At 42.6% G+C, this 25,783-nt stretch overlaps 1 protein-coding gene across 1 annotated transcript in view; it reads right to left on the reverse strand.

Moving 5' to 3' along the window:
- LOC144823889 (mucin-5B-like) overlaps window positions 1-25,783 on the reverse strand; it is a 1,747,676-nt gene that overhangs the window by 1,261,007 nt on the left and 460,886 nt on the right. The window contains exons 10-11 of the mRNA XM_078682783.1: window positions 16,907-17,008; window positions 5,825-5,894 (exon numbers count right to left, since the gene is read on the reverse strand). Coding sequence (XP_078538909.1) covers window positions 5,825-5,894; window positions 16,907-17,008 — 172 coding nt within the window. The remainder of the gene's footprint in view (window positions 1-5,824; window positions 5,895-16,906; window positions 17,009-25,783) is intronic.

Raw genomic sequence — 25,783 nt, forward strand, 5'->3', positions numbered from 1 at the left:
CATCTTATGGAAAGTTCCAATTCATACAGTATATGCTGCAACAATCAAAATACAGAATATTGTACATTTTGCAGATGTTGGCGCCATACTCTAGCTCTGTTTTCCTGGATTCATATAAATTACAGAGATATTAACCCCTTGTATTTCTAACCCAGATTACCTAACAGGCCTAATATAAATAATGGCTCTACCAAACACATTATATCTACACCTGTAAATTTCACAATATATACATTGATGTTTATTTTTCCTCAAACTCAGAGAACCGTGATTTAACCCAGGATAATGAAGATGGTATTAGTTTGCCATTTCTGTATACCAAACAGAAGGGGTCACAATATACTTCAAAGTGCAAGTGCTTTGCGCAAAAATGCTCATTAAAAGTGCTAGTGCCCTCTATACATCTGTCATAGACTGATTCCATCCAACCCTTCATCAATACAGAATTACAATATCATTACATATTTAGAAATCTCAAGGTTTTTTTTTGAAGTGCAAGTGCTTAACAGTACATTATTACACAAATGTTCATGTACTTAATAAAAACACTTTATCAAAAAAGACTAATAATATACAATTAAAAGTCCATTATATATTTAGAAAACTTCATATCAACCCATGTATTATATTTCCTACATACTAAAAATATTCATATTTGATATACAGAAGAAAACCATCATCCCTATGTTCTATTTCCTACTCATCGTCTCAATCTCTCAGTTTAAAACGAAAAAGGTCTCATTCTGTGCAGCTTTAAACCTTAGCAACCCACATTTCACTACCTCAGCACAAGCAGTTATATAAATCTTCATGGACATTCAAACCATGAGGTTCCTTACTATAGAACTCCAAGATATAATAAGTCTCCAATTTTCTGAGTTCCTTCTCCCTATCTCCTCCTCTCTTCTTCCGGGAGATGTCAGCTATACAACTATATTTGAGACTTAAGGGATTGCTTTGATGAAATCTTTCAAAATGTCTTGCGACTGGGTACATTCTGTCTTTGTTTAAAATTGCTCTCCTGTGTTGGAGAATTCTCTTATATACAGAAAGAGTAGTACTTCCTATATAAACTTTGGGGCAGTCACATTTTAATAAATAAACCACAAAGTCTGATCTACAGGTGAGAAAACCTTTGATGAAAATGGTTTTGTTAAAAAACTGTCTTAAAAGTCGTGCCATTCATTCCATGTTGGCACGCTTTGCATTTAAAGAATTTTTTAAACCCTGCTTTCGGTTGGAGCCAATTGGCACCCCCCCCCCCTCCTTCTATCTTGAAATTCACAACTCACAATAAGATCTTTTAAAGATTTACATTTTCTGTAAGTAATGTTAGGCTGTCTATTCAATTTTGAGCCTATAGAGGAGTCTCCTCGAATTAGATACCAATGTTTTTTTTTAATGGCTCTGATTTCTTTCTGGTTGGTATTAAGGTCATGATGAATCTCGGAATCTCTACATTTGAACTATTTTTCTTGTTCTGGATTCTTGATGATTTAAAGAGTGCCCTTTGTCTATCGAGATTTATTGCTTTTTTGGCTGCGCCCTTGATTACTTGCAAAGAGTAACCTCTTTCTCTGAATCTTTCTGTCATTTCTTGTTCAATTTTTAAATACTCATACTGGCTACTGCATGCCCTCCGTGCCCTATAGAACTCCCCAAAGGGAATACTACGTATCAGTGGCATTGCGTGGGCACTATCCGCGTGGAGAATACTATTCCCCACAGTGACTTTTCTAAATATCGTGGTCTCTAATTTCTCTCCTACTGGTTGAATTCTGATATCAAGGAAATCTATGGCAGTTTTACTACACTGACCCACACATTTCAAATTCAATGAATTCTGGTTTAGATCCATGACGAATTGTTCTACATCCGTTTTTGTGCCCTGTCACAGCACAAAAACGTCGTCTATGAATCTTACCCAGAGTAAGATGTTATTAGACCACTGCTCCAGGGATGGTCCCCTGAGCACCTGCTCCTCCCACCAGCCCGGGTGTAAATTAGCATAACGGGGGGCGAAGCAGGCCCCCATTATATATATATATATTATCTTTTTTACAGAGTTTTATATAGCGCGAACTGGGCCCGAATCAGGTATCAGAGCGCTTTACATTGCACCAGTTGCATTACATGAGGACACATAATTTTTGTTAGGCACGGGGAGATTAAGTGATTTTCCCAGAATCACAGAATGTTCAGCGTCATTGCCGAAACTCGAACCCAGTTCCCCAGATTCGAGGTCAACCGCCCTAGCCGTTAGACCAACTCCTCTCCCCAATAGTATCTCTATAGTATTGAAGAAACAACTCCCTCCATCATTAACGCTTATCTGTCTTAACTGAACACAAATTGATAGGTATAGAGGGTTGTATGATGGAACCCCACATGTATACCACGCATGCCTTTATAACTCGGTCCTTACCCTGACTGCGACATTACCGCGCATTCCTTTACCATGCAAGTCGTTACAATGACTTGCCTTGGGGGGTGCTGGACTTTGGAATAGTGAAACTTACTAATCCAGTACCAGTCTATGTAACAGTAGGGCAGGTGTCGAACTCAAACTAGTCCAACAATGCACGCCCTAAAGCAAGATGTTGTTATGACTTTCATGGCAAAGGAGCTCATGTTAACGTTGCAGTTGGAGTAATGACTGTGTTGTGAAGGCAGGTTGTGATAGTGACTGCTTGGTAAATGATGTTTCCTGGTAGGGAGAACCGAGGGACAAATGTACTATAGTTCTGGTTGCTAAAAGTGGTCTCAAATTCTTCACTCACTTTTTATGACCGGATATCTATTTTATGTATTAATAAGTTGGTGCTCGAAATAAGGAATTGGAGTTGGAAGCAGAATGACCCGTCTAGTTACTTACTATTCATGAGCAGGTCACAAATTGCAACTTCTTTCAAATTCACTACCTTCACAGGAAGAGTGGCCTGAAAAGAACAGCGAACTTCCATTCTTGTCAAACTATTCCAAAATTGATTTGTTTAAGGCGTTCACTGTTCTTAAAGGAAACAGCGCTGCTTTGAAAAGGAAAAAGAGTTTCCATTTTGAAAAACTTGAGTGACAGTAAGCATTGGGCTCCAAGACCCCTGCTAACTCACTCTGAAGCTGTCACCATGATTCCCAAAGTTGCAACTGGAATTATGGTTGCAAACCACTGATACACAGCTTAACAATTCACATTTTGGAAAGGATGCCCGTTCCAAAATTGTGATTTATTATTCAATTGTAAACCCATTAGTGATTCGAAAAAACTTTTCTGAATTACTAAAAGGGTTCAGTCCATTGGGAAAAGCCGTATAATGATCGCAAATCCTCAGATGTTTTGCGGCCAGTAAAAGCTTTGAACATTTGGTCCAAATTCCAATATGGCCATAAAACTTGATCTTCTATTTCAAAATGGAGCCAGAGATACATTGACCAACGAGTCCGGCAAGGAAGAGTAGGTCCCATTTATGTTTGATATTCACTTTATGGTCTCTTGCAGTGCAAACAGACCCATGAGGTTAAGAGAAAAAAAAAAATATATATATATATATATATATATATATATATATATATATATATATATATATATATATAAATATATAAACACCGCACTCCTTCCATGTTAGCAAGAAGTTGAGCACACACGGGGATCCCAGATAAAAACTGCGCCTTTATTAAAACACTCGGCATGACGCGTTTCATTCTTGCAAACTTCCTCAGATGCCGTACTTTAGTGCGCTGTTTGCCGCCCTCAGTTTTAAAACACAGTGTCCTTCTGCTATTGGTTGAATACACTGTGGGCACTGCTGCAGGTAAGATGTGGCCCGGACTCAGCCAGTGAGACCGTGCACAGCAGACACCTAGCGTAAGTACTGCCCCAATTGGACTGTGTCTGCTCCAGGCCCGGACTGGCCGTTGCGGGCACCGGGCAATCCCCGGTCGGTCGCATGGGTGGGGGCCGGTTTTGGGCCCCAGGGGGCCGTTTTTGTTACAGCGACGTTTTTTGCAGCATAGCTGCAAAAAACGGCCCTGTAACAAAAACGGCCGAAAACCGGCCCTGGCAAAGAGCGCGGTCGCAGCCCCAAACCTCCCGGGGAGAGGGGGGGCTGGCCGAGCACTTTGCCAGGGCCGGTTTTGGTTCCCAGTCCGGCCCTGGTCTGCTCCTATCCCCCTGCTTGCCGTTGGTCTTCTGGGGCTCGGTCTGAAGCCAACAGCAGTTACTCTGTCCCCTCACCTCACCGCTAGCATACAGGAACAGGACCCGGAGGTACCGCCTCAGTAGGCAGACACCTTCCTGCGAAGTCGCTGTCCATCAGTTGTGGCTTAGATTCACTGTTCCAGGTGAGCGGGGATCCAGCTTTTCCAAAAAGTCTTTGAAACCACAACAGTTGCCACCATATCCGCTGGTTCACTTTGAAGGTGGGCGCTCACAGGGTACATATATATATATATATATATATATATATATATATATATCAACTCTTTAAGAGAGGTAGTAATAGGTTTCCAAGGAGGAAGCTATGCCTGTTAGACAGCGCCACCTTTTGGAACGGTATTAGGTGGCCTCAGTGGGAGATGGCAATGGTCAAGAGGATCACGCCCACTGTCCCAGAAATCTTCCCAAACCGGATTTATTTTAAAGCATCACTAGTTCCTTTAAGGAACACGGGCTGCCTAAAAAAGCTTCCCATTTGGAAATCTGGAGACAGAGATAGTGCTGTGTTCCTCTCTCATCATCCCCATGTTTGTGGCTAATTACAGTAGGTCACAAATCACAATCTGCCTCATTAGCATTCATTTAGTAGGTCATATTGTGTATTCTGTTACTGGAGATTTTAAACGTGACCTTTTAGTAACTAGTTCAGACCACAAAATCAAAACCTAGCCACAAAAAGTTGGTGCACAATTTGCAACGACTTTTAGGACCAACCTGTTCATACATCTGGGCCTTATTTACTTAATATCACAAAAGGTTGCAAAATATATTCTTGTGCAGTTCCTATATAAGCAAGTTAGTGTTTATTATGGCTATATTTAGTTTAATGTATTTGGAGTTGCCAGGGGCATATATTAGGACATAGTAATAAGGACTCAGATTTTGTATAAGTATTGATATAGGCCTGTAGGTAAACGTCATCTCTAGTATGAGTTTTCATGACCATTCAGGCTTTGTCCACTAGTTGTAGCAAGAATGCTATAAGCCATATTTGTGAATTAAAGTTAAAAAGCAGATCTTTACTAAGATTGCCATTGGAGGAGTTCTTGCTACAATCCAGTGGGATGGACCTCCATATCATGGAGCCATTCTCTGGATAAGACTGCTTAAAATTATTGTTTTTTTTAAAGAGGGGTCTAAACTGAGGAGTTCTGCACTTCAGAGTCAACTGGAGCCACCAGAGATGACTTGATTGTGGACCAGATAGTTCATAGTTGGCTCATGCAGAGCCTTCTGACTAATTCATGGTAACTTAAAAAATCCTCTGGATTCAATAGGGAAACGATGTTAGGTCGATCAGTATTGGGGTAATGTGGTCTGATCACCGGATATTAATCAAGCTGACATTTCTTAAATCAAGCCAGGCTTGCATGAAGCTAGAGCGGTTTGGTCGGGAGAAAAAACTTGGTTTCAGTTTGAAATGGTGCAGAAACATGATCACCATCATCTGGTGTGCATCCACTGACACATTTTCCAAAGTGCCGGTTCCATGTATTTGGATAGCGCCGGTAGATTGTAGGGCTTTGTAACCCTGAGAAATATGGAGGCACTTCAAGTTCAAGTGGCATAAGTATACGATAGCTTGAAGTCTAAAAAAACAACCAAACTCACCTTGGATGTAGGGCATTGTCTGAACAGCCTTATTAATGTAGACTGCACCACAGTAACAGACTTTTATCACCTGCAAAAGAAAGGATTACTGTTAAAGGTAAAAGGAAACATTGGAGCACTGTCAAGCTTCGAGATGTCCAAAGAAGTGATTCAGGCTGTCAGAAACAACTTCTAACTTCAAACCAGGCAGGGCCCTGTCAATATGTGTGTCACAGGTCTAATTACCCATTAGCAGAAACAAACTAAAGATGTAAATCTCTTCCCATACCTCTCTGCTGCTCTGCAAAGTCCCATAGGCATCCTCTCCTCCCCTCACCCTTCTCATTTTACATTTCCTGCACATCTTTAGCTTTGCTCTCATCATCGTTACCCTGCCTCCTAATTGCAAACCCAGATTGTGCCCCGCTCTGCCAAAGTAGCTTCCTCTCTATTGAAATCCCTTTCCCTTAGCCCTCTTGCACTCTCATTGTACACCCATCTAGGTTTAGAATGCAAATCACATACTTGCAGCAGAATTATAACCGGGTTCCATAAATCAGGCTAGCAGCTGATGGTGCATATACACTAATGCATGTTCTTAAACTTCAATGCCATGCATACATGTGTTGCTTCAAACATGTGGGTTCAATGTTTCAAGCGCTTTTTACAACACTTTGTGCTTGCTAGTATTATCAATGTACCTAACTCATTTTCGGAGTCTGTACATTTCTGCTGACTCCTAAAGTGGGTTAAGAAATAGATAAGGAACTTGGGAGGGGTATGTTGTGGGTGTCCCTTTAAAATAACGATTCCTGTTCGTATGTATCAATGGCTTACGAAAGAAATAGCTGTCAGAATCAATTGAAAAGTTACCAAAGGCAAAAATGGATAGTAATCCATTTGCAAACGGGAAGGGGTTCCTTAGTGACTCCTTGACCTTTGGAAATGTTCAAAAGTGTTAGAGTGGGCAGTGATCCATGAAACCACTGCAACTCTAAAACAAACAACAAAAAGACAAGGAATTTGCCTTTTTTTAATCTATTTATTGAAATACTATCACAGACATGATGGTGTGCTGACCTCAGCAAGACACCATCCCCTCTTTATTAGTATTCACGAAATAGGTTGTATTCCAAGTCCCCACGATTCAGATTTAAAAAATTCGACCTATTGTCAGTTCTTCAAAATCTTTACTGGTCACCAAAATACTGGTCACAGTTTGAAGTTTGCGTACAGTATTTTGTAACCATATATTTATTTATCCGGCATGGAATCTCTGTTTTCCCAGGCGTAATATTTGATGATTAGGGTAGATCAATGTTATATACCCAAAACAGGAGAGATTATCTGGAACAGTGTCACATTAAGGACCTCATTACGATGAGACTCGGAAAGCCTCTGAACCACAGGTCCGAGGTTTTCCGAGTCTCACCGTGGGTTTCACTTTCGACTGCTGCATTACAATGCAGGGGGTTGAAAGTTAAATCAGCCAGTCATTCCGGCTGGATTCTGACAGGCTCAAGGAGCCCGTCAGCCAGTCGGAGGCCTGACAGTAATTCCAATGGATGGCGTTTCCGGCGTCAGGATTACAATGTGGGCTTCCGACAGGATTTACATGTTGGGTTTTCTGACATGGAAAGTGACTTTGGGAGCCCCTAGCAGGGTCCCCTTCTCTCTGCAGCCTCTGGTTGCTGGGCGACGGGGCACCTATGGTGTCCCCCTGGTAATCAGATTCTCCCATTTTGCTATGGGAGCTTGTGCTACGGCTGGTTTACAGCCACATCATAAACTCCCTTGGAGAAATGGGAGTATTCGACTGCACCATGTGCGGTCGCATTGTTAATGGTGCGGTTGGCCTGACATCGTAATAAGCCTCAAAGTGTTTGCAGGTGTCTTTAATGTGGTGCCTGAGGTTTATAGATTTACTTTCACAAAATGTATATGTAGAGGCTGTGGAATAATACAAAGTACACAGAGGTCTTCTAATTAGGAAGATTTGTTGGATAGGATATATCAGTTGATGGTGATCATATCAGGGTATTGCCCCAAAATATAGAAAACAAATATATTGTGACTCAAGAATATAATTTCAATAATACTGTGATGTCCGAAAAATCATCAAGTTTAATATTGCAGACAAAAATGTTCTTTTCTGAGTGTTTTTAATATTGTTGGTAATGATATTATCATTTAAAATACTTCTGCATTTCGTATAACTTATTTATGATATGTGTTTTGTGTTTATGTTTTTAGTGATGGTTTTTATTCAATTAGTTTATATTTTAGGAGCTAGAAGTGTGTTTTATAGGGTACTAAAGTAGGATGTGTTTTTTATGTTTCATGTTCTAAAAAAATCAGTAGTTTGCTTTTGATGTATTTTTAATTTTTGTAATGTTTTATTTAATATAATTTTTATTTGTGTGTATAATGATTTTGTGGTATAATATTTTAAATTATTAAAATGTTTTAGAGAGGGAGGTAGAGATTGTAGGGGAATTGGGCGGGAAGATATTTCTAATTTAAATCTGTTAATTATTATTATTAACACATCACGGTTACACAACATCTTTTATGCAAAGTATCCCCAATCCCGTTAATGCAGTTAAGTTCTATAGCGGCCATTGCAGCAATTATAACGTGATTTTATCTAAAACAAAATGAAATATTATTAACATTCCTCAGCTCCCCCCGGTACTCCTGTTGCAAACTGTATGTATGTCAATTGTAGAGAGGTATCGCGAATTTATGTGTCTATTATTGGTATAGGAATGTTCTTCTATTTCAGTTAGTCTGAGGATGCAGAGGTATTTTGGGCAGGTCATCTCTCAAAACTCTGTGGACAAAAGGATTAGAAATGGTCTCCAGGCCTCTCCGAAGGTGGCCTCAGAGTTTGCAAGGGTGGCAGTTATTCGTTCCAAACCTAAGATGACCCATAGCCTGTGCAGACAACCTAAGTACGTAGGTGATGGATGCATCCCCCAATGGGTTAATATATTCTGAAGTGCAGCGCCAAGGGCCAAACCGATCTGTCTTCCTTTCAGGGACTTAAGTGGGTAGGTTAAAAGTGTTAGGCAATCGCAAAACCGTGTATGCTGAAAACCGCGGGATAGGTGTGTTGAATTGTTTATATTTTTCGTCTAGAATCCGGGTACAATAGGATGTCAGGCTGGGGCAGTCCCAGAGCAGATGTAAAAGGGTGCCAGCTGCCCCACATCCACACCAATAAGTTGGGCTGCGGTCAGGATTACCCCTGTTAAGGAGCGCCAGTGTTAAATACCAAGACTTGGCTTTTTGCCCTCTAGTATGCTTTTTTCCTTAGCTTGGTCTGTTTTATTTTGCTGTGTTGTGTGTTTTTGCTACAGGTCTTCAATAAAAGCGCCGGGACACTCTATGGAGTAGCCGCGCGCTATAAAAGACCAAATTAACATAACATAACATAACATAACATAACATAACATTTTAGTAGCTGTTTCAATACTGGATGCGTTGCGTGCGCTGTGCCTGGCCCTATAGTAAATCTCTCCCCATTCCTTACTAGACAGGTCCCTTCCAATTTCTATTGCCCAACGCTTTTGGCTAGGTGTAGGTTGTGAGGGAGCTGGTTGACGGACCATAGCATAAAGTTCAGAGATCAATTTCTTATCTGTGGTTTTTGTTACCAGTCAATTCTCAGATTTTGATAGTTGCCGGCTAACTAAAGGATAGGTAGTGGGATAAGCAGCCAGTGTCATACGTGTAAATATCACAGCCTTTCGGTCTCTAGCACTGTGTACTGTTGTCGTAGTTGTGTGAAGGGGATAATTCCCTCTACATCGAACATGTGACCTACTGCCCTCCATGGTGTGTGATGCCACGCTTCAAACGCTTTGCCTTCCAAGCCTGGAGAAAAATCTTTATTCTCAAATAGGGGTGTCCATGCGAAGAGTCATGTGGGGAGCTCTCTCTGAGTGGCCACGCTATCCGACACCTCCAACACCGTCTTCGTAAGGGGGAATTCTGCAGGCTCCGTGGCCTGTCAGATTTCTTTGAGAAGGGTACCCTCCATAAGGGGAGCCTCACTATTGCCTTGTCTTGGAATAGATAGTGCTTTTCTGACTATCCCCTATTCCATTCCACCAAATATCTCATCTGGGCCACTCAAAAATAATCTAGTAGGCTTGGGATCCCCAACCCTCCTTTGTCAGGACTCAAATAACCCAGTTCCTGTCTCATGGTCGAGTTCTGGCCCCCACAAAGTGGAGAATTTCCTTCTGGAGCAAGCTGAGCAACCTCTTGGGGGTGGGAAACCGGCAGTGTCTGGAATAGATATAGGGCTTTAGGTGGCATTGACAATTTGATTGCAACAATATGCTCCAGAAGTGACAGATGATGGCATTTCCAGCTATTTAAGTCTTCTCTGATTTGTTGAGACAGCACAGCGGAATTTAGCGTGACAATGCGAGCAATCATTGGGGCCAGTTTGTTCCCTAAATAGATAGAGTTGCTAGCCTGAGACACTGGAAATGGATTTCCTATCGCCATCAGGTGCACGTGTGAATTGGATAGATGAAGAGCCTGAGATTTGCCGATGTTTACCTGAAATCCGGATGCCAAACTGAAGGTGGCTAATTCTTCCAAAAAGGCTAGAAGCAACACCACCGGGGCTTCAAGTGAAGCTAATATATCATTGGCGTAAAGGCTAATTGAGTGCTTTTCCCCTCCGAATAGAATGCCTCTACTTGCAGTATTGTCTCTGATCCACTGAACCAGAGGTTCAACACACAGGGCAAAAAAGAGGGGTGACAATGTGCTCCCCTGTCTGGTGCCCCGGTGAATAGAAAAGGGGTGTGATGAACTGCCATTTACCCGAACCATAGCGGTAGCGGCGCTATAACAGCTCACAACCCAGGAACGGAATTGGGCACCCATGCCAAAATGAATCCGTGTTTGTTCCAGATATCTCCAATTGACTCAATCAAACACTTTCTTGTTGCTAGGATGCTCGTGAACAACTTGACATCTACATTTAATAGGGATATAGGGTGGTATGAATCCTTTCCTGGCTTGGGTATGATAATGATAGACACTGCCAGCATATTAGCGGAAATTGATCCTGGGCCTTTGAAAGAGTTAAATAGTCTTGTTAAGATGGGAGCTAATAACTGCCAGAATGCTTTGTAAAAACCTGCAGAGTACCAATCTGGGCCCCGAAATATGGGAGGCTTAAGGCAAGAAATTGCCACTATCACCTCTTTGATTCTTGTGGAAGCGTCAAGGGAAGTGGCTTGGTCAGTAGTTAGTCAGGAGTAAGTGCCCCTTCTAAGTAAGCAGCTATGTTTAGAGCTTCTAGGGTGTCTCACTTATACAGCTCTGCATGAAAATCCTGAAATTCTTGCTATGTGGTCTTCGTCCGTCAATTCCTCCCATCGTCAGCTGTAAGGGATTGGATCTTCGTCTGCTGTCTTTGAGCCCTTAATTTGCTGGCTAGGAGATGCCCTGTTTATCTCCACCTATATAGTATCAATGTATTAGTCTTAGTGCATCGCATTCTGCTCTATCTAGGTCAAGACCCGCTATCTGGGCCCTCGCTGTTCGCAACTGGCACCAGACTCTAGGCGCCCCTGTAAGACTATGCAACCTTTCGAGTTCTGTAACCTGTGCCATTAACATCTCCCTCTTTTCTTTGTGTGCTCTATTGTCTGCTGCAGGTATCGTGATAAATTCCCCTCTCATCACTACTTTCAATGCCTCCCACAGCGTAGATATGGAAGTGTATGGAGTATTGTTTGTGTCTAAGTGATCTTGCATGGTTTTAGTAAGTTGTTGTACAATTGGAGGGCTAAGTAGCATGCTTTCTCTCAAATGCCAGGTCCCAAAATGTTTCTTTTGGGGGGAATTGTAGGGTGAGAGTCAGTTCATCATGGTCTGAGAGCCCCGCCGGTTCTATTTTGGCATCTCTCACAATCTTACCTATCATTCTCGTTCCCAATAGATAGTCAAGTCGGCCATATGTTTTATGGCTATGGGAGGAGGAGTATTGAGTTGATTGTGGATGCTCCTCTCGTCAGAGATCTACCAGCCCTAGCTCCTGTAACCACTTACTCCCTCTCGGTGACAGAACACCAGTTTTACAAAATGACCACTTCATCTATCTTTGTCCGCATCTAAGACTATATTCAGGTCCCCTCCCACTAATGTCATACGTGTTCGTGTGGCCATTACGTCTGATAATGCTGCCTGAAATAATATTTCTTGTCCTCTGTGGGTGCGTATATTGACCCAATTTCTATGGGGTGTCTCCCTATAAGGAATGTATGAGCTAGTAATCTACATCCTATTTCTGCTACCTTACAACCTACCTCCTTTCCAAAGCACTTGGCGACTAGAATAGCAACTCCCACTTTCTTAACTGAGGTGGAAGAAATAAACTGTTGGAGGAAGGCATGAGATGGGAGGTGATGCCAATCTTTGGATAAGAGGTGTGTTTCCTGGAGGAGACAGATGTCTGCCTCAGAATTTTCTAGGTACGAATGTATGGCACGCCCCTTGATGGGATTGTTGAGTCCCTTCACATTTGGAGTGAGGATATTAATTATATGGATTGTCATATTAAGTGTACTTGTGTTTGATTATACTTGACTCTTACTGGTCTGCTCCCCTTTCAGATGCCATCTTTGGAAAGTTTCTTGTTAGATAGTGATTCTATAACCACTTATTTCTCCATTGCAATCATAGCCAGATCTGGTTTGCCTTGTTCTCTAGGAGGGATCCCCCTGGGACACATTGCCATTGCTCTCAGGGGCCTTAAACCTGCTTTACTCTGAGTCCTCGCTATGTGGGTGGTCGATTCTGAGGATACAACACGTCTCCTGGAACAATCGAAGTTGATGTAATTTACCCTCCATTTGAAGATCAGTCTAAAGCGATGGACCAAAGAGTATGCGATCCCTAGGTTATGCAATTGTGTTGTTGCCGGCCTAAAGTCTCTTCTCTTCTGTAGAGTTATCATGGCCAGATCCTAGTAGAGAGAGGGTGAATGTGCTTGATATGTTAGAGACTGCCTGTCTCTAGCTTTGCGTGGGATTTCTTCTTTTATTTGAAAATCTGGGTGATAGGCCAAGATGTCTGGAGGTGGGGCTGTCGAGCGCCTTTGGAGGCCCACTCTGTGAGCATGATCGATTTTAACTTCAGTTTCTGGAGGGGCTTCCAACATAATCTAAAGAGATCCTGTAGGTAAAGGTTGATATCCGAGCCTTCTGCTTTGGATGGAACTCCCTTGATGCGAATATTGTTCCTTCGAGAACGATTTTCAAGGTCCTCAGCATAAGCTTGGAGGTCGATATGCCAATCTCGTAAGCAAATACCTCCTGTTGGAGTTGTTGTACCTCTTTGTACCAAGTATGCTTGTGGTGTTCTATACTTGCCAAGCGGTCTCCGAGTGCGTCAACATCTTGTCTGTTCTCTTTCATTTCCTTCGAAAACTCCCACTTGAGAGTCTGCAAGTCTTCAAGGAATGTGGAGAACAGTGCCTCTAGAAAGGAACGTGTGACTGGCTCTTCACCGGCGTCTGACTCCTGCCCCATTTGAGTAGTAGGTGATACCCAACCTTCACCTCCAGTGGCCACTGGGTGTTTGGTCAGCAAGTCTTTTAAGGTCCTGTCTTCCTTTCCCCTTGATGAAGACATGTTAAGGTGTGAGAGTTAACAGTAATGCTATCTGAATCGGTGCTGCTTTATTTCAGGGTTCGGAGTAGAAGGATATGAGGCTTGTGGGGAATCTGTGTGTAGTGTCCCTGTGTAACCGCTCAGAAGGCTTTGGCTGGATCTCTCAGCAACACTGGGGTCTCCCTTCCGTGTTGCTCTTGGACTGCTTATTCCCATGCTTCTTGTGTCTCAGGTGCGCCTTCCCTCAAGTGTTTTCTCCCACTGACTCTTTTCTGTATGTCCACCCTGGAATCCTCACAGCGCGCAGCCTCCTCGCGAATCTCACCAGGTTTGCTCTCCTCCGCCACATGAATCTATTGATTTTGGAGGACGCCCACTCCATTTCCTGACCAGGCCCTCCTCTACATTCTCTGTGAAGTTCTACCTCTCAGTTCTTTCTCTGCTGTTGTGCATGTTAATTTCTGCTTGCCCAGCGCAAGGTTGCAGCATAGTGGGGCCTGCTTTTCCTGGTGTCACCGAGTGACTTTTATATTGGCCCCCCTCCTTGCATTTCTCTTCCCCTTATGCCCAGACGACCTTTCTGATGTCGCTCGCCTCTCTGACCAGGTCTCAGTCTATTCCTTTGCTCACTTTTATCTCTGTCTTATGAAACTGACTGCTCCGTAGTCACTTCTTTCAGTGCACCGATGCATAGTATGGCAAGCAGAGCCGTACCTTTATAACCGGGCAGTCAAGGATGGGCCCTGTAGTCCAGGTCACACACTGTAGGGCCCCACATTTTTTTAACTGGCGTCCTGGGTCTCTCACACAGAGCTGGAGCAGGGTTGTCCGCCCGATCCACACCAGCATGGCCTAGCGCGGCAGGGTCGCATGGCCTTTTTGTGTCAGGGGCGCGCTGGTGCGCCTTGGTGCTGGTGCCTCGCCACTTTCCTCTCATTGCGGTGGGGATCATAACTAGCAGCGCTGCCAATTTGTGTATCTTCCCGACTGCAGCTCGGTGTGTCGCCGTCCCTGCTGGTCCGTGAACTGGTCTCTGCTCTAGGTAAGTATGCATGGTGAGCTCCCCCTTGTCACGTTAACCACTCTGGCTGGATGGAGGCCATGCTCATCTTTCTGGGTCTCAGGTGCTGCTGCTGCCTGCCAGGTCCTGCTTAGTCACGTTGGTCCATCGCACTCACCCTTATTCCTCAGCACTGTCATCTTACACCAGCGCAGGCCGTTATTTGGCAGCAGAGAGACTGATACTCCTCTGGTTCCCTCTGGCCAGAGTCCTCTTCATCACTCAGCATGGCTCAGTTCCTCTCGCTAGCCAAGCGTGCCAGCCGAAAAGTGCAGAGATAGCGATCACCTCACGGCATCCGCTGCATGCATTTATGCTTGTTACCAACGTCGGCAGCCAGATGCTCAAACGTTCTTCGCTGGGCATAGGCTGTGAGAAGCGCAGTGGGCATTTTCACCAATCAGCCTATTTCCTCTTTTCTGGCCGAACTTGCCAGTCGCCTACCGCCAGTGTCTGGGTTTTTCTTTTTCCTTCAGGCGCTTGAGGTCCTTGATCACATACAGCACTGTAGGTGACCCTCCAGGGGTCTATTACTTCTGATTTAGGTCATGGCAGGCGATCATGAGTAGGTAGATGAAAGAAACACATCTTACCCACTCGCCATCTTGGCCACACACCCCAGGATGTTTTTTTAAATGTATTTTGCTGACATATGTTAACATTTTGTAATTAGATTTGAATTATTTATTAAATATTAACATTATTTAAAAAGACTTGATTTCATTTTAAATGTATTTATTTGTTACATAAATGTATTACCTATTTATTGATGAATTGTAATGCTATCACAATATTTATATTTAACGTTATGCAAAGTATTTGTATATTTATATGTATGCGTGTGTGAATATATATTGGTATATATTTATAAATATATATGTATGCATTTATATATACATACATATATATATATATATATAGTTGTTGTAGAAGATATATTTTCATGTAAATTTTCAGAATATATATGTGTGTATGTATGTATATGTGTGTGTATATAGATATATCTAAAAAATGTTAAAGAAAAGGTTTGGTTGGAATATATGGTTCTAGGGGAATCCTCCTTATTTGGAAGTGTTGCCCTCACACATCCATGTGGCTGTCATGCTTCATCATTAGGCGTTTTGCTCCTTGTGGGGCTGACGCTGCCATAGCTTGAGGCCAACGAGGAGCAAAATGCCTGATAATGAAGCATGTCACCCACATGGGTGAGTGAGGGCAAAACCTCCAAATAAGGAAGATCCCTCTAGAACCATATATTCCAACCACACCTTTTCATTAATGTTTTCTATACCCTCTCCACACACGAACAAATACCCACACTGATTAGACGTGCTAATTATAGTATAGTCAAAAAGAACAACTGATGGGCAGAACAGTGTCATAAATTCACCCCAGTACAGAGATCTGGGCCTAAATCCATCGTTTCTTTGCTCACCATGCCATTCCAGTTTGAATCCACCATATGCAAATCAGTCTTGATCCTGTGCCCAATCAGAACAGTCCAGCCCGAACTGCCAGGCCAGGTCCTCCCTGGATTGCAAACAAGCATCCTAGGACCAGTTTTGGGGTTGCACCCCTCATCAGCCAGGATAGCTTGATTACAGTGGAATGGAGAGCATGGGACCCACGTCCGGGCATACCCGTCCCACTCAGGGTGACAAATGCAGATAGAACAACTAATGGACAGATTGCAGAACAATGTCATACTTTCACCCCAGTACAGAGATCTGGGCCTAAATCCATCGTTGTTTTGCTCACCATGCCATTCCAGTTTGAATCCAGCCATATGCACATCAGTCTTGACCCTGCACCCAATGGGAACAGTCCAGCTCGAACTGCCAGGCCAGGTCCTCCCTTGACTGGAAACAAGCATCCTAGGACCAGTTTCGGGGTTGCACCCCTCATCAGCCAGGATAGCTTGATTCCAGTGGCATGGAGAACATTGGACCCACGTCTGGGCATACCCGTCCCACTCAGGGTGACAAATGCGAAAAGAAATTGCAAAAAGAATGATAGTATAGGAACACAGGTACTGGACCGTAATCTGGCTCCTAGTCCCTGTCTTTATGATTCATGGATATATAGATAGATAGATAGATAGATAGATAGATAGATAGATAGATAGATAGATAGATAGATAGATAGATAGATAGATAGATAGATAGATAGATAGATAGATAGATAGATAGATAGATAGATAGATATTAGTTTCCCTACTGCTGATAGCCAGTGGATGTAGGTAGTTAAGTTAGGATGAAAGTTTCCATAGGAAAAGCGTTTTTGTATTGCTAATAGATTTTATAGGACAGCTGCTAAAAATGCCACTGAGATGGTTTTTCTTCATTTTCACTTATTAAGCTTACAATTATCCATTTAAAAAAAAAAGACTGTCTCACTCACCATTGTACGTGTAGTGATGTGAATGCTCTTCATACAGGTCACAGTCCTTGAAGTTCCACACTGCTCAATCTGTCCAATAATTATGTATGACCGATCAATGTGCTGAGGAAAGATATTACATCTTTTTAAAAATTCAGTATTAAAGGACACCTGAGTACACTACAATTCCGGATATTAATTTATAAAATGCTAAATATGTTGTGATACCCTTGGGTGCAGAAATGAATTCATATTGAAGGTTTGAGCTACATGGCCCAGGAAGATAAATATTTGAATGAATGCAATTATTGTTTATATCCTCAGATCATCCCATGTTTGGTACACACATGATACGTGTTTGTGTAAAATAAACATCACGTCCTCGATTTTACATTTCATCAACTGCAACTCACTGCAATTTCTTCCTTTTTTTATTGCTATATAAAGTCAGACATGTTCATATGAGAAGACAAAATAAATGTAAGTCATCAACACAATACACAATGCAACACATATGATGATTCAGTAGATCAGAGGAAAAACTACATTTTACAGAACATCAATAAATGCATCTCTGATATATTAATATGTAAACAAAAACGAAGATAGAGATGCATAGGTAGAGAGCAACATGGTAAATAAGAGATGCCAATAATACAGATATTATCCATTGTTAAAGGCTATTATAGAATCCGAAAACAAATGTATCACTAAACCTGGAGATTTAAGCAGATTAGCCTACATTCCTGGGGATTATGTTACTATACGAGTCCCAGCCGAATCTCGCCCAAATACAATCACATTTGTAATAGATCGGAGCGCCCTCAATTTCGCCACAGCGAGTTCTAAATCGTGGATTTGCTGCAAAAAAAACCACCATTCGGTTATGCCAGGAGATAATGAGGAGGTCCAGGCTCCTACTATGCAAAGCTTGGCAGCAAAAATAATTATAGATAACATTTGCTTCAAACCAAACGCGTCATCCATCCTATTGCCTAACATGCTTTCCTTGTGCTTGAACTGTATATCATAACCAATACGTGATCTAGAGAGCTGTGACACACCTACCCATAATTTTTGAAGCATAGGGCAGATAACAAACATATGTAAAATATCAGCCGTGATATAACCACATTTGGGGTATGTAGGCTTATCCGCCAGAGTATTCCCAACCCATTTTGAAATTCTGTCAGGTGTCAACTAGGTCCAACTGCCATCGTGTCGGAAACGTGACCGCACGACAAGGAGTCAGCGATCTCGCTTCCCTAATTAGGATGAGACCACCTTTATGGCAATTGGAAAGTGCATATTTCCTACTGTGGCTTGTGCTGCAAGCTGCAGCACAGGTCGCAATAGGAACATTACACCTTTTAAACTTAGAAATACGGTACTGATAAGAGACTTCTGAGGTACTTTAATTAAACTAATAAGTACATCCAAACCGAATGACCGCCCGCCAAAGCTGTAAATTCACAGCCAGTCTTTAAATCCCTTATCTGTAAGAGCTTTAAAAAAAAACGGTTGGGTAGATTGAAGGATGCATGAAGCCCAGAATATGAGCAAACGCCATAAATATGTAATAAACAGTTGACACTGTACTTAGACCAGGCTCTGCCCACCTGATCGTTATATATAGCAGAAAACATTGGGATAGCTCACAGTGGTGTTTCCGGACGCACATTCAGAATAGTGTATTAAGCATAGATTTTACACCATATATGTACTGTATATTTAGCAAACTTAAATCAGACATGCTTAAAGTAGTTGGGATCCCTAAGTCTATATAAGAACAAGCTTGAATCTGAAACTAGCCCAATATGAAATAAATAGTTGCACCAGAAATATCAACAGTAAAAAGATTACATGGGAATTTCCCAAAACAGGTATAAGAATTTAGGTAAGGTGTTCATTTTTAATAATGTTACATCGGCCTATTATAGAAACAGGAAGCATATTCCGCACCCTAAAGGCCCGATTACGATGTCGGTTGTACGAACATCTGACCAGCATTTTTTCGGTAAAGGGACCAGCAGACATGTAGCCGGAGTTCCCGACCACCAAATTAGGATCCGACCGCCTCCATGTGTCTTTCAATTGAGGCCTGTGCTGCGGCCTGGAAAAGGGCCACAGCACAAGCCGCAATGCCATAAGGCATGTTTTTAAACATCCCTGCACCAATATTTGTGGGGGCACCCCCAGGCCTCTTGCGGCGGCCGCTAGAGGAATGGGGACCCTGCTAGGGCCCTCCAAAGTCCCTTTCCATGGCGTTCGGACTGCCATAGAAATGCAGAGGAATAGGACCATTGTAATCCCTGCGGCAGTGCTTGAGCAGGCATTGCCCTTATTGTAGGGATTACATGCAACCCAATGGGCGGAGCCTGTCGGAACCACCGCAGTCATTCCCTCAACCCATGCGGTTGGAACGACAGAATCATAATACAGCAATATGACTGCTGCTTTAGATGCCGGTGGGGCCGGCACGTCAGACCAACATCGTAATGAGAGGTACAAAGTCTCCTTTACAAAGATAATAGAATTGGCTAATATTTCAACTTGATGATCTGAGGCATCTTTGGAGTCAGCTGGATGTAGAGATATATGGCTGTTGAGGAGACCCTTGTTATCAGAATTTCAGGTTCGAAGTTAAGAAGGACTTATGTTTTAGTCGTATTACACTTATAGCCAGAAAATGCCCCAAATTTACCAGTATTAATGACGTAGTCAAGAGCAACCGATGAATTAGAGAAATAAATTTAAACATCATCAGCATATGCAGTGATTTTGAGATAACAGTGACAACAGGCTGGATATATTAATTAAAGTGCAAGGAGCGCAACTATGGCTCCATGTATAGGACACATAACAGCGGGGATAGGGAGCCCACATGCCGGGTGCCAGAATAAAGCCAAAAAGGAGTAGAAGAAATCCCAGCCTATGCTAATTGGTCACTGTTTTTTTTTTTTTTAAATAGAGACTGTGAACACTTTTTAAAGTGGGCCCTCATGCCAAAAGTGGCTATAGTTGCCCAAAGACATGCACAGTTTACACAGTCAAATGCTTTCTCAGCATCTAAATGCATCATACTGATAACCATGCCAGATTTTGCTGCTACATCAAATTCGGCCACAGCAGCATTAATATGACAGGTGGTGTCCTGCCCAGGTATAAAACCATGCTGCTTTTGTGAACCAAGACCGGCCATAAGAGGAGCAGGGCGCACCACTAAAATATTTGCAAATATCTTCACGTCAGCAATAACAAGGGATATCAGACGATATGGAGCACGTTCTTTTGGTGGTTTGGCTTTCTTTAAAAACATAACAATATTGGTCATTTTTAAAAATCAGGCACTTCCCTACTAGTATCGATGTATTGACTAAAACTAAGAAATGCACTCCGCTCCCTGCCATGTGTCCCCCAAGTTCTTATCACTTGACTGCCTTATTATCTTACTGGGATGTATATTTTGAAGCTGCTGAATCATGTGCTGTACCTCGAAATTTGACTACTGTCTGCATATTGTTTAGGTTATTATTTTACCTACATGTTCAGCAGGGTTTGTTTATTTTCATGGAAATGGTTATTGATGCACATATTGTCCAAATGATTCAACATGCCACTGTGGGGCTATCGCCTGATGTATCGCAAAATGACCAATTAAAATCTGTTGTTAAAAAAACACAACAAACTAAGAAATGGAGGGGTGATAATATCCTTAAAAAGTTTGTAAAACTCCAAAGATATATAATCTGCTACTGCCGCCTTACCAGATAGAAGAATAGCCAAGGCGATCATGATTTCACCAGAAGTGATATCTACCTGGAGAGGAAAAGCATGGGCTCATCTAAGTCAGGCAGCCGACAGCCCTGAAGATATCGCCCAAACCCTGATGCATCAAAAGTATCACGCTAATTGTAAAGGTCATGATAAAAAGCTAAAAATTGTTCCGCGTTGCATGTGGGTGAGTATAAATCAGCTGATCCTTCCCTTCAATTGAGTGAATAAGATTCTTAGACCTCCTATTCGAGATTTGATGTACTAGCACGTGCCCAGCCTGTTTATAATGAAGAGCCCGATTTCTACTAAAGCTGGCTGCAGCCTTCTCTTTTAATGTTTGACTCAAAATTGACCACTTTTCAATTGAAGAAAAATATGTAGTCTGTTGGTCAGGACCCCAAGCTCTGATATTGTAGGCATGTGAAAATGCTAGTATTGTATCGATTTAAAGAGCAATAGCATGTTACTTTTTTAAAGTTCTTTTTATTGAAATTTTTATGCAACAGCATGAAATTGAAAAGAAAAAAGGGGAAGGGGGAAGAATAAAGGAAAACGGTTAATGGAAATCACCGCCTTTTGCGTGTCATTGACAAAGAATGAATTGCATTTTTACATAGTTACAAATGTTGTCCATCTTGTGTTATTATAGACATTGCAGTCTATCCGAATCCCGTGGTAAATGATATACATATAGTTATATCACTTTGCACCAACTAGATTTTCACATGTTACTGGTAATTCATCTTTACCAGAGCTGTGCTTGGTCCTACGTGACAATCCGATGTCCCCATCTACAGAACTAAGCCAACTGGTGAATGGACCTCATATATCTTTGGGGCGTGAACTGTTCGGCATAAGTTCCCAGTAATGTGACAGTTGATCTCTGTAGCATGTGATATCCCACACAAACGCCTTCACAGTAGGGGGAGATGTCTTTTTCCAGTGGATTGCCACCTGTCTTTTTGCGAGGACCAGCAGCAGCGCTGTTAGCGTTCTTGCTGCCTTTGGGGTCCTATGCACATATCTCAATAGGGCCACTAGTGGGGTTTTTGGCAGCGTTTTTTCGGTTACGTTCTCTATATGAGACAATATTGCAGACCAGAATGTGGCCATGGGTCGGCATTTCCAAGCTAAGTGTAAAAAGGTTGCCTGGGGGGATACGCATCTCCAGCATCGTGTGTCGGGGCGTAGTACCATTCGTTGTAATTGTGTCGAGGTGGGATAAGCGCGGTGCAAATATTTAAAGTGAATGAGCTTGAGGGGGTAGTTGGGAGAGAGATGCTCTAGTCGATTAAAGACGAAGACCCATTGCTGGTCTATGATGGCTAGTCCAATGTCCACCTCCCAAGCAGTGCATGACTGTGGGCCGATAATCGGGAACTCTCCTTGAGTCTTGTGACAAATTTTCGGGATGAGGTGACTGTGATAATATGCTCCAGTGTTGGCAAAGATGGTGCATGTTACTTTAACTAGTCTTGTTTTAAACTAAAAAAACTGTAGTGTAGTACCCTGTATAAAAAGCTTTTATTGTGTCCCAGACTACCGACAAAGAAGCTGCACCAACATTTACATGGATAAATTCAGCAAGGGCTTTTGACATCACTCAGAGTTAGAAAGAAGATGATGCGGAAAGTAAAATTGACACCACTAAGTACTGGCTGCTTGTATGTTAAAACATAGCAGTCTGTACCAGCAAATATCATATTGATTCTAGAGTAGTGTTGATGAGGTGTAGAATAATAAGTGTATCCTGGCTCAGTTGGATACAATACCCTCCAAGTGTCAGTCAGCTGATGTAAGCATGCACATTTAAGAATAGATGCCCGTGGTTGGTAATATCAATAGAAGGACAGAGTTGAAATCCCACATAAACATAGTTCATCAGACCAATCCAATAGCTCTAACAATAAACCATCTACTGTGCAAAACACAAATTTAATACCACATAGGAAAGCTTACATACAATTGTGTTATAACACAGATGCTTTAATAATGCTCGGTCCTTATAGGGAACACGTGTTTCTGTTAGGAAAACCACATGGGGCTTACACATTCTAATTTCTTCATGGACTAGTTGTCCTTTGCATGATGATTTGAGGCTTGAAACATTCCAGCATAAATATTTAAATGTATCCATTTATGAAATACACTCTCATCAGCTTGACGTAATCATCCTGTTGGCACTGTTGTCCCCACTCTTAAAATGCAAAAAAGGCCCAAATGTCCAAACAAACAATATATTTTGACCATTCTGATGGATTTTATCCCCAGGAGCTACCTCTCTACCCCCCTCCTCCCACCCCCTAGGGGGCCCCCCACCTGTCTCTGGCAAGCGAAATCATTCCTAGCCCAAGGGTGCCCAAGGAAAAAAAATGGCAGCCTAGAGAGCAATCCCCCCAGCTTTACCCACAAGAACCCATCCTATGCAGTGCCTCCCAAATAAACCACCAAAAGTAAGGAGAATGTCCCGCTCCCTTCTTCCTCCCTTCCCTTTTTTAAATAACTGCCAATGCAGAGGGAATAAAAAGAAGTAAAAGGGGGTAAAGGTGGTAGGATCAGCAGATCTAGAAAAAGGCAGAAAGAAGGAGGCAGGAGGGCATTGTTCAAGAAATGCTGAGGCTTATTGAGAGGACAATCTAATGATTCCCCCTTCAAACTGCTAAGAATCTGTGAGGCATCATGTTCAGTACAACAAAATTATATTTGTTCATCTTTAATAATCTTGAGCTGGGCTGGCTCTTGCAGGAAGACCTGTGCTCAAAAGCTTTTGAAGGATCAATGAATTGCTGAAGCTATCAACTCCTCTCCATAGTATGCTTGCAAACGTCAGAGCAAACAGAGATTGACATAGATTCAATCACCACAGGAGAAGAAGAGCACACTTTGATTGAAATAGCCTGCCTAAGCAGAAAGTTACCAATGTAGATCAATATTGGTCTGGAATTAGTTTGATTTACTGAGAGAATCTAAAATACGCTGGTTTATTGATCCGACTGATAGGAGTCCACATCCCAGTCTGAGAGATCCTGTAAGGCTTTCTTAAAAAGATTCACAATAAATTGTCAGGGATCATAACCCTTTTTTTCCTCTGGTATGTCAAAAACATGGAGATTGTTCCATCGTTGCCGGTTTTCCAAATCCTTGATTTTAGACTGCAAAAGATCCAAATGACGGTTGTGACCCTGAATAGAATTTTAAGCAGCTGCTCCAGCGCCTTCTACATCTGAAACACATGGTTAGAGTTCCTCTGTGGCCGTAGAGAGAACAGAAACCTTACTAGTAACCTCAGCTAAGGATTGTTGAATAATTACACTATCTGTCCTTGCTTGGGCATAGTATTGCTGTGCCTCTATCCACTGAGCCTACAGCAGCTGCAGAAGAGTAAGCAATGATGGTTTCTGCTCTTCATCTACAATAAAGGGATATGATAAAACTACTGAAGATGTACGACTGGGAGAGACATAATTTGGAGAGTTGAGTTTGGTCTCATATGAGGCAGAGTCCTCCTGACTACAGGGAGCAGGAAGAGATGAAGCATCGATGGTTTGCTATTCCTGCTTTTCTCCCTTTGTAACTTTCAGGGTTCCCTCATGATCCTGGACAGACAATAGTCTAGTAATACATTCTTTCTCCTCCCCTGTTGACATTACCCAGTCTTGTAGTGGACACCTTTTCTCACCACTGCTTGGAGCCCATCCCCTCCCTTGTGGTGAAACTGACTTTCCACATTGTGAGATTTTAGAGAAAACCTAGTGACTTTTGGTTTGCTTCTATCACTCCTAATAGATTCAGTAGAATGTTTCATTGGAGCAGCAGAGCCGCCCTTAGCCACATTTTCCACATCCTTCTCCTCAACTCTGCATGAAGTGCATTTTAAATAACACTGGCTGAGTCAGAAGTAAGACTGGGTAGTTAAGAAGAAACTAAAAGTAAAAGGGAAAGTAAACCAGCCAAGACTGGTGTACAGGGAGGAGAAACCCCATCCTGCTGGGACAAGGAAAAACTGGGTAGTGGTGTAGTCACCTGGTTATTTCTTAGCAACAATGTTAGTGTCAACTCCCACCGTTCGGGAACCTGAGTCAGTCCCTCCCGAGCACTCACAATTTGTCCTGTGCAGCCTGAAGCCATGTATTTCAGGGGGTGAAGCTGCATATTACCTCAACAGCAGTGGCAGCATTGTGAAGCAGGGGGCTGATACTTTGTATTGGTGGCACAATATGTTCCAGGGGTCCAGCTAAAATGTTGCTAGAGGTAGGCACAGACACAATGGCAGAGATAATAATACCTTTTGTAGCGTGTTGCGATTAGTCTGTCCGCAAAGAGAGAGTCAACCCCCGATATCAACATCCCCATCTCCATGGGGGCACATGAAGGAAGCTAATGGCCAACCTAGGCAGAAGCAGCTTTAGAATCGGTCACAAACCAGCAATTCTTCATGTTCTGATCCCAGCAGGCCTTTTGAAGATGACATTGAGCTCAAAACTCGCCTCCATACGGGCTTTAGCAGTGCTTCTGGCAACAGGACCACCAAGGGGAGCATTAGAACGTGGCGACGCCATAATACTGGGGACAGGTACCAGCCTCTGGCAACAGCAGAATCACAGGTGGCCGAGTATCGAATCAACACCAACGTGGGGAAGCTGCGTCACACCACTTAAATAACTGCTACATGGACAGCTAGCAGGGATCCGGATTCCGAGCAAAATCGCAATGGAGCCGTGCAGCACAGGTTCAGTAAGAGAGTGTTCACAGGAGAGCAGGGAGGGGAGGAGCTATCAGTGGTGAGTTCAGCCCACCATCTTCTCCTGCCATGGCAACACTCACTGCAACTTCACAAAGCAAGGGATGGTGTTATCCACTGGATAATGATTAGTGCGAGAAATCAGGACCTGTTTGCAGTGTCCCCCCCCACTTCTTTCTCCCACTTTGACTATTAGATGCTGGTTTTCTGTCTCTGATTGTGCCCTGGACTCTGCTAACCAGACCCAGGGACTGTGCTCTGATAACAAGTAAAAGTACATGATGATTAGGTATAATTGCAATTGGTTCAGACAACCTACCTGTAAGTCCCTAGTATATAGTAGGGCATATAGGTTTAGAGGCCCAGTTAACTTAATGCAC

Source organism: Lissotriton helveticus, chromosome 3_1 (assembly GCF_964261635.1).
Source record: "Lissotriton helveticus chromosome 3_1, aLisHel1.1, whole genome shotgun sequence".
NCBI lineage: Eukaryota > Metazoa > Chordata > Amphibia > Caudata > Salamandridae > Lissotriton > Lissotriton helveticus.